The 12,626-nt window shown below is 51.0% G+C and overlaps 4 protein-coding genes across 4 annotated transcripts; 3 read left to right on the top strand and 1 right to left on the bottom strand.

The window, feature by feature from the left end:
• Window positions 1-1,523: 1,523 nt before the first annotated feature.
• On the top strand, window positions 1,524-5,558 carry HO133_010546 (uncharacterized protein; the record flags this gene model as incomplete). Its single annotated transcript, XM_037301398.1, has 3 exons — window positions 1,524-2,476; window positions 2,552-3,270; window positions 3,322-5,558. The coding sequence occupies 3 exons, from the start codon at window positions 1,524-1,526 to the stop codon at window positions 5,556-5,558; spliced, it is 3,909 nt and encodes a 1,302-aa protein (XP_037153032.1).
• A 475-nt stretch (window positions 5,559-6,033) lies between these two features.
• HO133_010547 (uncharacterized protein) lies at window positions 6,034-6,890 on the bottom strand (the record flags this gene model as incomplete). Its single annotated transcript, XM_037301399.1, has 2 exons — window positions 6,034-6,780; window positions 6,834-6,890. 2 exons carry the CDS (start codon window positions 6,888-6,890, stop codon window positions 6,034-6,036), a joined length of 804 nt encoding a protein of 267 aa, XP_037153033.1.
• Window positions 6,891-8,159: 1,269 nt separating this feature from the next.
• On the top strand, window positions 8,160-10,597 carry HO133_010548 (uncharacterized protein; the record flags this gene model as incomplete). The annotated part of the gene is made up of 3 exons (XM_037301400.1): window positions 8,160-8,186; window positions 8,269-9,093; window positions 9,143-10,597. 3 exons carry the CDS (start codon window positions 8,160-8,162, stop codon window positions 10,595-10,597), a joined length of 2,307 nt encoding a protein of 768 aa, XP_037153034.1.
• Window positions 10,598-10,980: 383 nt separating this feature from the next.
• On the top strand, window positions 10,981-12,283 carry HO133_010549 (uncharacterized protein; the record flags this gene model as incomplete). Its single annotated transcript, XM_037301401.1, has 3 exons — window positions 10,981-11,809; window positions 12,058-12,104; window positions 12,206-12,283. The coding sequence occupies 3 exons, from the start codon at window positions 10,981-10,983 to the stop codon at window positions 12,281-12,283; spliced, it is 954 nt and encodes a 317-aa protein (XP_037153035.1).
• Window positions 12,284-12,626: the final 343 nt, after the last annotated feature.

Below are 12,626 nucleotides of genomic sequence, written 5' to 3' on the forward strand. Positions count from 1 at the left end.
AAGCTGTTAGTTCAGGACGGGAAAGCTGGGGAAGCGAGTTGGAATGGTATGATTGGCTGGAAGGGAGGCTTAGATGATGCATGTATGCAAATCTTGGGATGCCAAAGCGTCTCAGTGTGGCATGGGGAAATGCGTATCTAGTCATTACGCCTCCCGTTGCTTTCTTTCCTGCCTCCACTGTTCGACTGTTACCAAATATTCTCGTTCAAGACCTTGGTCGCTTAGCTCAGACGTTGAAGCGATGGGATTTGCATGATGGCAGGTGGTTGAGGCGAGAATCCGAATGTTTGCCCTGCATGTCCGGTGAACAAGATCGGTAGGTCAATTGCAAGGAAACGCTCATCGAAGATGAGCCAAGCTCTGCCAAGCTCTGCCAGAAAGACGGCCTGCATAATTTGCATTATTCGCGATTGATGATAGGCGTTCAGCCGGCTAGCCTTGATAGCGGTTGGTGCCAGAATGATATGCATCCATACTTAGTGGGATCACCGCAGAGATAGTGCAACAACATGGGTTCCTCGACTTAGGCTTAGAAATCCCTTCCCTTCCCTTGATTGTAGGGATGATAGCCAATGACAAGCCCGACGGAAATTTGATTCAACGCTGAGCTAGCACCTTTCAGACCTTCGGGGTCTTGAGCAAGCCTCAAGGTGACACAAGGTGTTACGCTAAAGCCCATTTTTTACTTCCCTTTCCGCTCGCCGCCTTTCGTAGCTTTGGCTTATTTGCGGGGCGGCCTTAGGCTTGAAGAATTTGACCTTTTTTTTTCTACTCTCCAGCTCTACTAACTAATGTACTACTGTCTCTGCCTCTTTTCCCCCCCCCCCCAATTGCTTTCTCAAGCTGTTCAACAATTCTTCTCTGCTCCAAATTGATCTCAACGCTCTTTCATTCCTTTGTCTCTACCGTTATTTCCCCCTTTTACCGTTCGTCTTTAACATAAAGCGGCTCATCGAACATCCTTCGACGTCACTAAAAAAGAGTGGGGTGCGAAAAGCTTGTCCATTGTCCATTGTTCTGAGAACACACCAACCACTCCTGTTCTCTTCCTTACTGTTCAATCCATATTCTTTCATCACTGTGGGCTTTCACTCTCTCCTTCCAGCTATTTCGAGTCCTCGAAAGACAGTGCTGAAGCCTGATTAGATATACCGGCTCACGATATTTAACGCGCCAACGCCAATACACTCCCTGACCATTCCTTGACACATCTACCCGTCGCGAAACCTTGTGGGAGAAGTATTCGGACGTCCGAGTTTTTTTGGAATACCGCAGAGACCTTCCACTGCCACCCTTTCACCGGAGCCCAAAGATTCAGTCCTTCCAGGACACCTTCTTCAGCATCCGCCTCGGCAAACACACATCGGCTGGCAGCTTTCTGGGACACAATGACCTGCAGAAGGGGCATGAATTTCTTCCGACCTCGATAACATCTAGTTGGTATCAGAAGGCTACATATTATTTTGATCCAGGACTTGAACTTTCTGATCGAGTGGGAAAGCAAAGTAACCCAAGAGAGCAGAATGGCTACTACAGATACGGCGGAAAGGGTCGGGGAACATGCAGGCGAGGAAGTGTCAGTTGGAGGGAAATTGCCCACAACACCTCCATTGTCAACAGATCCGTTGTGTTGGGATGTCGTCGGGTCCAATAACGTCACTTTCCAACCCTATGATCAAGTGTTTGAGGCACCGCACTTGAAACGAATTGATCTAGTGCACATGAAAATTGATTCACCAGCGATGGAAGAAGATCATATGCAGACGCCAAGGCTGGAGCATCCGCCATTGGTAATTGAATCCCTGGTGTCAAGGCTGTCTCAACCTGAGCAAAATGAAGATCAGCAACAATGCCAAGGGAACGGAGAGGAAGATGTCATAATATCCGGACACCCAGACTATTTCACTCAAAACGTTCCGCAAGACTCGTTTGTTGCCGATATCTCTCGAACACCATCCTCGTCCAATGTATCGTCAACTGGACTGAGTGGTTCCTCGAATAGTCAACTTGACAGTTCTTCCACACCGGTCTCTCCTGATAGTCGTGTAAGTGCATGGAAGGATTACATGCCTTCATTCAATCCTGAAAGTAACAGACCTGTTTCTGTTCCCAACTTTCAAAGTAAAACCTTGTCCCGGCGCCGAGATGGACCGGACTATCCCAATTACCCAGATCAATCATTCAAGGCTCTGCAGAATCAACATTATCCTCCGCCCTACCAACCAAGCGAACCTCAGCATCTACGCACTCGAAGCTCTCATCCTGCCCAGAATCTGTCCTTTTCCTCGAGCGATGAGAAACCTGCGCGGGGCTACCCACAAATTCCTTCAGGAGCAAAGACAGCTGGCAACACGCCGGCACAGAGTCCTGGATTATTCACGCCCATGTTGTCGAAGAAGCACTGGACGGGTGAGCCCGACGAGACGCGTTCAGGCACTCCTATGCTCCATCCCGCCCATTTACAGGCGCCAAAAGAGTAAGGATTACCCTGATTCATAGCTCGTCCAAAACAGGGTCTGAGTTCTTACATAATCTTGCTAACATGCCGCAGAACACATAAACTGCTGAAAGATATTGATCCTATATCTGGCAGAAAGACCATCAATCACTATGAACTACTGGAGAAACTTGGAAGCGGTAACCATGGTACCGTGAAGCTTGCCCGAGACTTGGTCACGGATACCTTGTGCGCCGTCAAGATTGTGCGGCGCTTTTCGAAGAAGTTGCGACTGGGCCGATCAGGAGATCCGAACGACATGATAAAGAAAGAAGTCGCCATTCTCAAAAAAGCTCGACATCCGAACGTTGTCAGCTTGCTTGAAGTCATTGATGATGACGAATGGGGCAAAGTTTACCTGGCCCTCGAATATGTCGAGCGAGGAGAGATTGTTTGGCGTAAACCAACTGACAAGGATGTTGCGCTATTTGAGATGGAGCGTTGCGAACGCGAGTTGGCAAATGGCCTCAGCGACGACCACGAGAGAGCGGCTATTGAGGAGTTCAACCGGTTGGCACCGTCAAGACGACACGAGAAAGCCCAACGGCTCGCAGATCAGGAACGCAGGGATAAAGAACGCTCTGGTTGCGGAGGTGCCCATCGCGAAGCACGAAACCCCGGCTTCGATCCTTACTTCTCTCTGGAGTACGGTGGCGCATCCGAAGATGAGGCCGTTGCAGAACCCATAGGCCAATTTGCAGCTCAGATCCAAGGTAAAAAGCAGCCGACAAACAAGCCAATGCCGGTAGACTCGACAGATGGTTTGCCTCAGAGTGAGACGCCAATCCACACCCCGAAGCCAGTCTCATACTCACTAGACACAGCCAGCACGCCCGCGAGCGCATCATCCTCTCGCCCCGAGACGCCGGCACAGTATGGAGGTCCGACGTCAGGACTAGAGGTCAAAGAAACCGCTAAAGATGTCGAGTTGCAGTCCTTGCTAAACAAGATCATCCTCGGACAACAGGATTGGAATGGAATCGATGAAAATTTCCGCTACGTGCCATGCCTTACGTTGGCCCAAGCTCTGGATGCATTCCGTGATACCGTCCTTGGGCTGGAATACTTGCACTATCAAGGCATCATTCATCGTGACATAAAGCCTGCTAATTTGTTGTGGACAACGGGCTTTCGTGTCAAAATCTCTGACTTTGGAGTATCCTACCTCGGCAAGCCCATTAGAGAAGATGACAACAACGAAGAGATTGCTGAAGCTGACGCGGAGGTACACGATGAAGCCATCGAGCTTGCGAAAACGGTGGGCACTCCAGCTTTCTATGCCCCAGAGCTTTGCGACCCTCATTATTTCGAAGTCGGTGGGGACTCTGATCGTCCAGCAATCACTGGTCAGATTGACGTTTGGGCTCTTGGAGTTACACTTTATGCAATGGTCTTCGGACGACTTCCTTTCTTCGACGGCAACCAGTTTTTAATGTACGAGAAGATAGCGCGTAACGAGGTCTTCATTCCTCGAATGCGCCTCAAAGGTGTTTCTCATGAGATCGCGAGCAAAGCATTCGGAACGGTCACGGATCGTAGAAAGAGATTCGATGATATCCTCGAGTACGAAGCTGTCAATGATGAGCTTCGCGATTTGTTGAAGCGCCTGCTCGAGAAGAAGCCTTCTAAACGCATCACCCTGAAAGAGGTTAAACATCATCCCTGGGTGCTTCAAGGCATTACAGATCGAACTCTCTGGATCGACGAGACTGATCCATCACTGCAAAGCGAAGGCAAGAAGATTGAAGTCTCCACGCAAGAAGTCCAGGATTCCGTCACGCCACTTACTGTTTTTGACCGCGTCAAAGCGGGTTTCCAGAGAGTCGGCTCTGTCTTACGAGGCCGTGGCTCTCAACATCGCAAGAGGACTAACAGCAATCCAAAAGCTCCTGATGGCGCAGGCTCAACGGCTGCTTCCAGGAATTCCCAGAGTGTCAAAGATGAGAGGAGGCCTAGTTTGAGGGGAGACGAGCAAATTCTACCTGCACTACGCGCATCGAGAGAGACCTCAGAGCATCCACTTGCGCAGAGTGTCGCAGCCAGCCCCGAATTGAAGGACAATCCCTCCTGTTATGACGACAGTGGAAACGCTGTGAGGCCTGCAAGTGATCCGCAAGCCAACCGACCAGTGCTCACTGACCGCACGCTATCCACCGCTGATTCCATGAAGACTATACGTGCTCCTGTGCCTGCCCTTCTCAGAGAAACCTCATCGCCAAACACTTCATCACCGAATGAAGACTTCTCGTCAGCGACCACCACTGTTGTTGACCCCACGTCAAACTCGTCATCAAGTCTTAGCAACGTGTTTTCGGGGGCAGGACGACGATTCGTGGGCAGTATGCGAACTAGAGAGCGAGGTGTTGGACGCCAGAGTCCCTCTCGATCAAGTCGCTCATCCTCTATAGGTGACAGCACTGAAGACTTTCATGCATCACCAAGCCTTGCTCTCTCGTCGGCCATTGCTGCCGGGCATGTGGACCAGCCCCCGGCTCTTCGTGAAGGACCCGACGCACACCCTGTGCTGCAGGATTCACCAAGTGAAGCGTTTCGGCGTGCACAAGAGCAGAATTACCGCCGCCAGACTTTTGAGCATGCGCAACGCAGAAGTCGTCCTCCAACAGTGTCCATGGATACAGATGTTGCCTGCCCACCCTCTCCAGACGATGAGGTCTTTCTTCCTCAGCTTCGTCCTACTTCAGCAGCAGACAGCACTTCGGCCTTCGTCATCTCTTCATCCTCGGACCAGATTGGTTCTGGTGAATCGATGGCTCACTCTCGTGTCCCTTCCGTCGTCAGTGGGGCCTCATCCCTATCTGTGCCTTTTGAAGAAGACGAAGAGACCCGGGCCCATGTCCTTGAAAAATACATTTCGCCCTTGACTATCGGTAGAAGGAGCGGGTCGCATCACCGTGGAACTGAAAGCGAAACGCCCAGACTAACTCCATCGATTGCGAGAGCCGCAGCGGAGAGAGCAGCAGCAGACGAGGATGACGCAGGCTACAACGGCGAAGGAGAACAAGACTCGGATAGTGAAGATGAAGGCCTGGCAATGGCCTGATCCCGCAGGAATTGGAAGAAAGTGAAGCCACTATACATATTGACGAACAGGAAATGATCAATTCGACATTCAGCGACGGCGCACACGGTGAGGGAGGATACCAACGATTTTGTAACGCAAAGGGTGTCACAGAATCTTCGCAATTACGATTTTATCTAGGGTTTGGTGGATGCAATAGACTTCACTTCTTCTTTCCTTACGGCGTATCTACACGCCGTCTATCTTTCTCTAGTGTCAACTCAACTCAAGTCGCACTGGACACAAAAGCGATGCCTGGAGTTTACATGCATCAAAAGACTTGACACAGCGAAGGTGGTATCAGTCACCCGGTTGCTAGGCCAGATGCTGTCATGACTGGCTGGCTTTATATAGATTTAGGGTCATTGACCTTGCTAGGTAGCTAGCTACGTTAATTGAATAATCTTTGATCTCAAGATCTCTCGCTGGATTGTCGTCTGACCTGCGGGACTGGGTGTCATCGGACAAGTACTCCCTTGTATTCTCCCCAGCCCCTATCTTGCAAACCTTTCCACTGCACCAGCACCCGGTCACAAAGACCGCACCACACGATGATTCTTCCACTCAAACTTGGCCGTTTGACCCGCGCCCAGGATTCAACATAGATCACCCGCATTTTGCCCGCGCTGCCCTGGCCTCGCACAGACTGCCTAGCTGGACCGACGAGAGGCAGGAAAGAGAAGTAGCGCAAGATCGTCGCCGCCAAAATCAGAACGAGAGAGGTAGCAGGCCCGTTCGTGAGTATGAGATCCGGATACCCTTTGGGATGCCAGTAGAGTAGCATGAGACCGGCGTAAAGACACCTCAGCGAGCTCGGCGGCGAGGTCAAAAGTGATTGATGTATCCGCCGAGCTCGAGGGACGGTGTGGATGCTATAGTCCCTCCTCAAGATCCCCGTCATCTCTTCCCCTTCCGCACCCGTCAAGCCGACAGTCCCTCGCCTCTTCTTCTCATCCCCCTCCTCCTCCCTGGCCGCAAGACCTCGCTCGAACCCCTGAGCTTTCCCAGCGCTGAAGTCGTCCCCGCTTCCGATCACGTAGGATCTGTATGTGTAACGGGCCGGATCGAGCGAGGCGAGGAGGGAGAGCATTTCGGCCGTGTGCCCGCCGCTGCCGAGGACGACGAGAAGGTGGGTCGGCGTCCCGCGTGCGCGTGGGGGTGGACGGCTGCGGTGGAAGGCGGGGAGGATGTAGATGAGACGGAGCTACGGGACAGGGTCAGTTGGGAGGATGAGCGTTGAGCGTTGGGGTGCTTTACGAAGGCCGTGGTCAGGAGGATGAGGGTGGAGGCGAGGATGTAGGCGAGGGATGGCATGGGGAGTGAGTGTTATGGAGTGTGCTTGGAGAGGTGTAAGTTGGGGGAGGGTGGTTTTGGCATGGTGGATTCAATCACGCTTGAGGTTCGAATGGTTGGAGTGAAATGAATGTGATTCAGTGAGGTTTTTTATTGACACTAGATATCATGTTGTCAGATTCACATTGATACTGAGAGTTTTATTGGAAAGCTTGCTTTCTCAATGCTCAAGACTTGAAAATGAGAATGGGTGCTACGCTAAGAAGCTAGTGACCAATCAGATCATCGGATTTCACCATTTTCAGTCTAAAACACACCTTATTTCTTCATTTTCGATCTAAACGCGGGTGCACACGGGTACGTCCAAAAGAGGAAGCTGGAAAAGAACTTCAAAATCCTCAAATCCACCTTTTTTGATTCCTTGTATTTTATCAAAAATATGATAATAAACTAAGTACGTAGAGTTATAGAATTACTTATACGCTTTCAAATAACGTAGCGTAGAGGAAATTTGATAAAGTATTCGTCTAATTATCGAGCTTGCGAGAAGAGCCTCTCCGGCAGGAGCCCTCGGAGAGCCCTCGGAGAGCCCCCGGAGGGTCAGGGGGGTTTTAGGGGGTCTCCCCCTAAGTATATCAAATAAATCACAACATCTCTCTCGATTCTCAGGGTTAGATCCCTTAAAATCCCTTAAACCCTTCGGAGCTCTTTAAGGGCTCTCCGAGAGCTTCTGTCGAGGGGCTGTCAAAGCAAGCTCGAAATCAATCAAATATCACTAAAATAATCAAATTTCGAGCTTGCTTTGACAGCCCCTCGACAGAAGCTCTCGGAGAGCCCTTAAAGAGCCCCCGAAGGGTTCGAGGGGTTTTAGGGGATCTCCCTGAGAATCAAAAATAGTTAAAAACCAGTACTTGGCAAGCTTTTCACTACTGGGAAGGACACGCCCCAGCACATATTTGAACTGCTGATGTGTTGAATTGGAATGTTGAGACATTGGGACTGCAACCATGGACAAGACAACATGCTGAGTAGACTTTTACACTTACAGCCATCTGTTTCCTGTCCGTTTGTAGCTTACCGCTGCATCAATGGTCTCCGCGCTCTTGATTGAATAAGAAATCTGGAAAAAGATCGTGGATTCTTTAGTCACATCTCCGGCCAAATTTTTTCTAAACTCCGAACATTATCAACCCCTCCAGTCTTGCATCGAACCTTCAATGGCATTTCTATTCCGGGGGAAGCTCGTATGCTTCTACTGCGGCTGCAAATCAGCTAAGACGCGAACGCCCAATGTCCGCCGATGGCAGTGTGCACATTGTGAGGCCGAAAACTACTTGGATCAGGTGCCTTTGTTTACATACCCTCCCTACGATACCCTCGCTGACGTGCTACACTATAGAATGGCGAAATCACAGACCCTCCGGCAGACGATGTCTCATCCAACGCTCGCTATGCACAACCACTTGCTCGGCAAACTTCTGCAGTGTTCCAGACACCTGACGACTCCCTGTTCTGTCCAACGTGCTTGAAGAATCAGCATCTCGTGTCGCAGGCATTGGCTTCTTACTTGCCATCTCCCGATGCGCCAGATTATGCGGAATACGTCAAAGCAGAAGATGAGTACCTGAAGGGGCTGGAAGAGCGATACCCGCAAGTATGCAAGAGATGCGAGCCGAGGGTGCAGGAGAGGATACGAGCTGCAGGGTATGCAGCGAAGACGGATCATCTAAGAAGGATGATGGACAGGACTAGAGGATGTGGCATACAGTACAGAGACACGAGCTGGGGAAGTCCCCTGGTTGCTCTGGGGGGCATTGGCTGGTTTCTAAGCTTGACTGGCCAAACCTTATGGGATGGGCTGTCCCTCTTGAATTCCACGGAAGAGCGCCATGGTCTCCGAGATCCACGAGATCCCGCATCAGGTTCAACGTGTCTACAGCAGGTCATGAGGGGTACAGGCTCCGTATCGGACTGCACTGAGAGTTTGTGCTCTGCTGCTGGGATGGCCTTACTTCTTGGCTTTCTGTCGTCGTGGTGGCATCCAATGCTTCAAGAATCATTGAGAAGAAAAGGAGGCCGAGCAGTTGGTACATCAGAATTCTATCAGCTGCAGGGCATGCTCCTTATCGTCAGATGCGTTACATGGCGGTATCTTCAAGGCTCTGACCTCAAAGCGCATGTGACTAAGGCTGCTCATCTGTCGCTGCTCGTTCTTACTACGATTGTAAGTATTCGACCCGCAGACATGGTATTTGAGGCTAATATATTCCCAGATAACCGTCAAGTCCTTTCGCTCCGTTCGGATGGACTACTCGGCTCCAGTCAAATTTCAAGACAGTCCCGGGCCTTTGGTATCTCAGATGACCCAGCAGAAAGTGGCGGGCGTGAGAACAGGGGATCTTGGTTACGTCCCTCAACAGCCGAATATACCAATGACTCGCAACGATGGTGGTACACGTCCATTCTCTATTACGGATTTTGCACCACTAAATCAGCAGCGACGTCCAGCAATATACCAACCTCCTACTCCTCCACCGGATGATGACGATAATGAAGCCATGGATTGGACTCCTTCGCAAGAAATTAGACTCCTGCGTCCAGCAGCGTCACATCGCACTCCCAACGCGGTGTCCCAACAGCCACAGTCATTTCCGTACCCTGAAAATCTTCCAGCTCAAAGTCTTCGCAACCCGCTAAGTCAGCCTGTGTTCCGTAGTAGCCCCGAAACGCGATATCAGGAGTCCTTCAAAACCCCCAAGAAATACACCATGCGGGACTCACATGATGAGTCTCCTTTTGTCACCCCATATGAGCCTTCGCTTGCAGCTGGTAGTCCGGAGCTGTCCCCTATAAAGTTTGCTCAACCTAGATTCTTCCCACCTACCGATCGCGAAGATCTTGGACTCGAATCTCTCATGGCGAACAACTTCTCACTTGCCGAAGAACCTCGCGAGGTCCGTGCACGCCAACAATATGGAAAACACGAGAATGAAACGCAGTCAAAATTGGACGCTGTTTATGCACAATTGCACGGACCGGTGGCCTTGCTTCTTCTTACCATCTCATTCATGGTCTGGACCAGCACACCAATACCATCTCTTGCCGCCTCCCGAATCCACTCGGGGCTCGCAGCTTTAGGCATTGCGGCTCTTGTCATCCTCAAATCTCTCCTGCCGGCAGTCCGCAAGGATAGTGACCGAAGCCTCAGCGATATTGTGCTTCTTGCATTCGAGCTAATCACAACCATTATATTCGGATTTGCTCTACGCCAACGGGCAGCAACCGCTTCCGCGGAGGACAGTATCGGACCGCTTGAGACGCCAGGCTTAAGTTTGATAGCTGTGCTGATCGCGCAAGAAGCATGGATGCTTTACTCTAGGACCTCTGTTCGTCGAATGAGCAATGGAAACGCTCCATCCCCGCCTATTCCGCAACCAGCGGCTGCGCCTGACAAATCAGACCGTCAACAGCCCTTCGTGGGAAGCAGCATGTCCTCATCTAGACAGGATCCAAAGGTTGGAATGGGGACAGCTTCCAACGGTCAACATACCCCGGCATTATCACAGCGCACGACACGCTCCAGGACGAAACTGGAGAATGATGCTCGTGCTCCAGGTGGGTTTGGTAGCCTCTCCCTTGGTGGTAATGCCAGGAATGAGCAGGCGCTAGGGATGAACTCCTTGAATATATGGCAACCACAGAGCAAGAAAGGAAAGGGAATGTGGTGATTACGAGGACAGATTTTTTAGAAAGCATGATGTTTGGTAAAGATCATGATTAGGTGCAGCTTTACGACCAACATAGCGGGCGTCTTGGTATGTTTGAAAAATCTTTTGGATAGCGAAGCATAGCGCTGGCGTCAAATGGGACGACATCCCTTAACTCTTTATGTTGACCAGCATGCCATCTACCTCCCGTTTCCGAAAATCGTTGTGAATACTGCTTTTGTAAGCTTTTGCTCCTCTCCGCCCCGTCATTGATGTCGGCAACGCTGTGTCTCTTGCTATCCGCACCCGGTTGACTGCTTCCAAATCTCGTCTACGTTTCCTCACTTGCTTTGCTGTCAACACCCATCGGTGTCGCAACGCAAATCGGCGATTCCGCCAGCGAAATGGGACCGGATAGGGGGTGGCCCGGCACTAATGGCGCTACAGAGGAGCGGGGAGGACATCTTCACGGTTCAGCATACCGACCAGGACCGGACGTCTGGAGTGCAGCCATGTCTAACCTGTCCATGAAAAGGGTGCGAGTGGATACTGATGGCGATGCGGCAATCCTCTCCAAGTCTTCGGACGATTACCGGAAAATGACAGCGAGGACCTGTGGCACGGAATGGTCCAAGGGGGGGGGTTGGTTCCAGCGGCTCGAGGCAATATCACGTAGGATCGGAAGCGTCAGTCACTATCGGGGAGACAATCGCCAAAGTCACAGAGCAGACGCCATCTCACAGCTCCTTGGGTACGAAGAAGAGCGCTCGCTGGTGACGCTGAAACAGATTGGGAAGACCATCGTTCTGAGTGGTAGCGATAGGATGGGCCGCGAAGTCGTCGATCAGTTGTATCACGATGGTCAACCTCTGGACAACGGTATGCATTATGTCGTTGAAGGCATGAGTGAGGATGAGACGGACAAGACGCGCAGTGATCAGGAGTCCGTTGACGAAGTAAATGAGTTGTTGGAACTTGGACGGAACCACGATATGTATGAGACGTTGGACCAGCTCTTGGAGAAGCCGGGCGTAGGAGTGGTTGATGAGAGGTTTCAAGGGTCTGAAATGGACGTTGAGACCATGGAAAGGACAACGCCGGTGAAGCAGGCTCGCAAGAGTCAAAAGCTAGGTTACGTCGAGATATGTGCCAAGGTTGCGGATGTGGGAACTCTCAGTGTCCTGTACGTATTTCCGGAGTTCTTTGATCCCCCTTTGGATCAGACGTTCAGTCGTGAGTTGTGCCATGGGTGTGTTCTCTTAGACTTGTTTCCAGGCTCGAAATCCCATCGTCACGAGGCAATGAATGCTGACCCTACTTTATTCAGTCCATGGTTGGGGCGATGAGGATGGGCTGCTTCCATACTGAGAATTCAAAGACGGTTCAGCCTGCTGTATCATTCGTACGGATCGGTCCAGCTTCCACAAAGGAGCTAAATGGTCCTGGACCGTTTCGCGGACTAATCGTCTGGCCTGGCCCAGACCAGTACCTCTTGGACCTGCTCGAGGTTATACCGGACGGGTCCAAGGTGTGTGCACGCACAGACTGAACCGCTAGTCTGAGGGGTCTGACGTGTCCACATTGAGAATACACAACAGTTCGTCCCATCAACTTCTGTTCTGTACGTAGACAAAGGTAAGTATTGAAGCCTGGCTTCTACCTTCAGACCTCGATGACTTCGACGTCGCATATTCTTTCCTTGAGTGATCGGCTATGCTTGCCGACAATGTGTCTTTCAGCTTGAACAGTGATAGTAATCTACTCTTCGCGCAGTGCTAGCGCTACTGCCATCGCCCCTCAAGCTCTGAATCTCATTCTCAACAACGCCAAAGACTTATGCGGCTATCACACTACTTTAGGTCAAGATACTTGCCAATGCAACCGTGATCTTCGTACTATTCTCATTTTGATGCCCTCATAGGGCATTATCTCAAGGATGATTGGTCTATGTGCCGCCTTCGATTGTATTCGCGGTGTCGTAACTTCCAAGCAATCCCGTGGCCTCACCTGGCAAACCGTCTCGCGAGCTACGGAGTTCATCGATCCAGAG

This window comes from Letharia lupina (assembly GCF_014066315.1).
Source record: "Letharia lupina isolate WasteWater1 chromosome Unknown contig_9, whole genome shotgun sequence".
Classification (NCBI taxonomy): domain Eukaryota; kingdom Fungi; phylum Ascomycota; class Lecanoromycetes; order Lecanorales; family Parmeliaceae; genus Letharia; species Letharia lupina.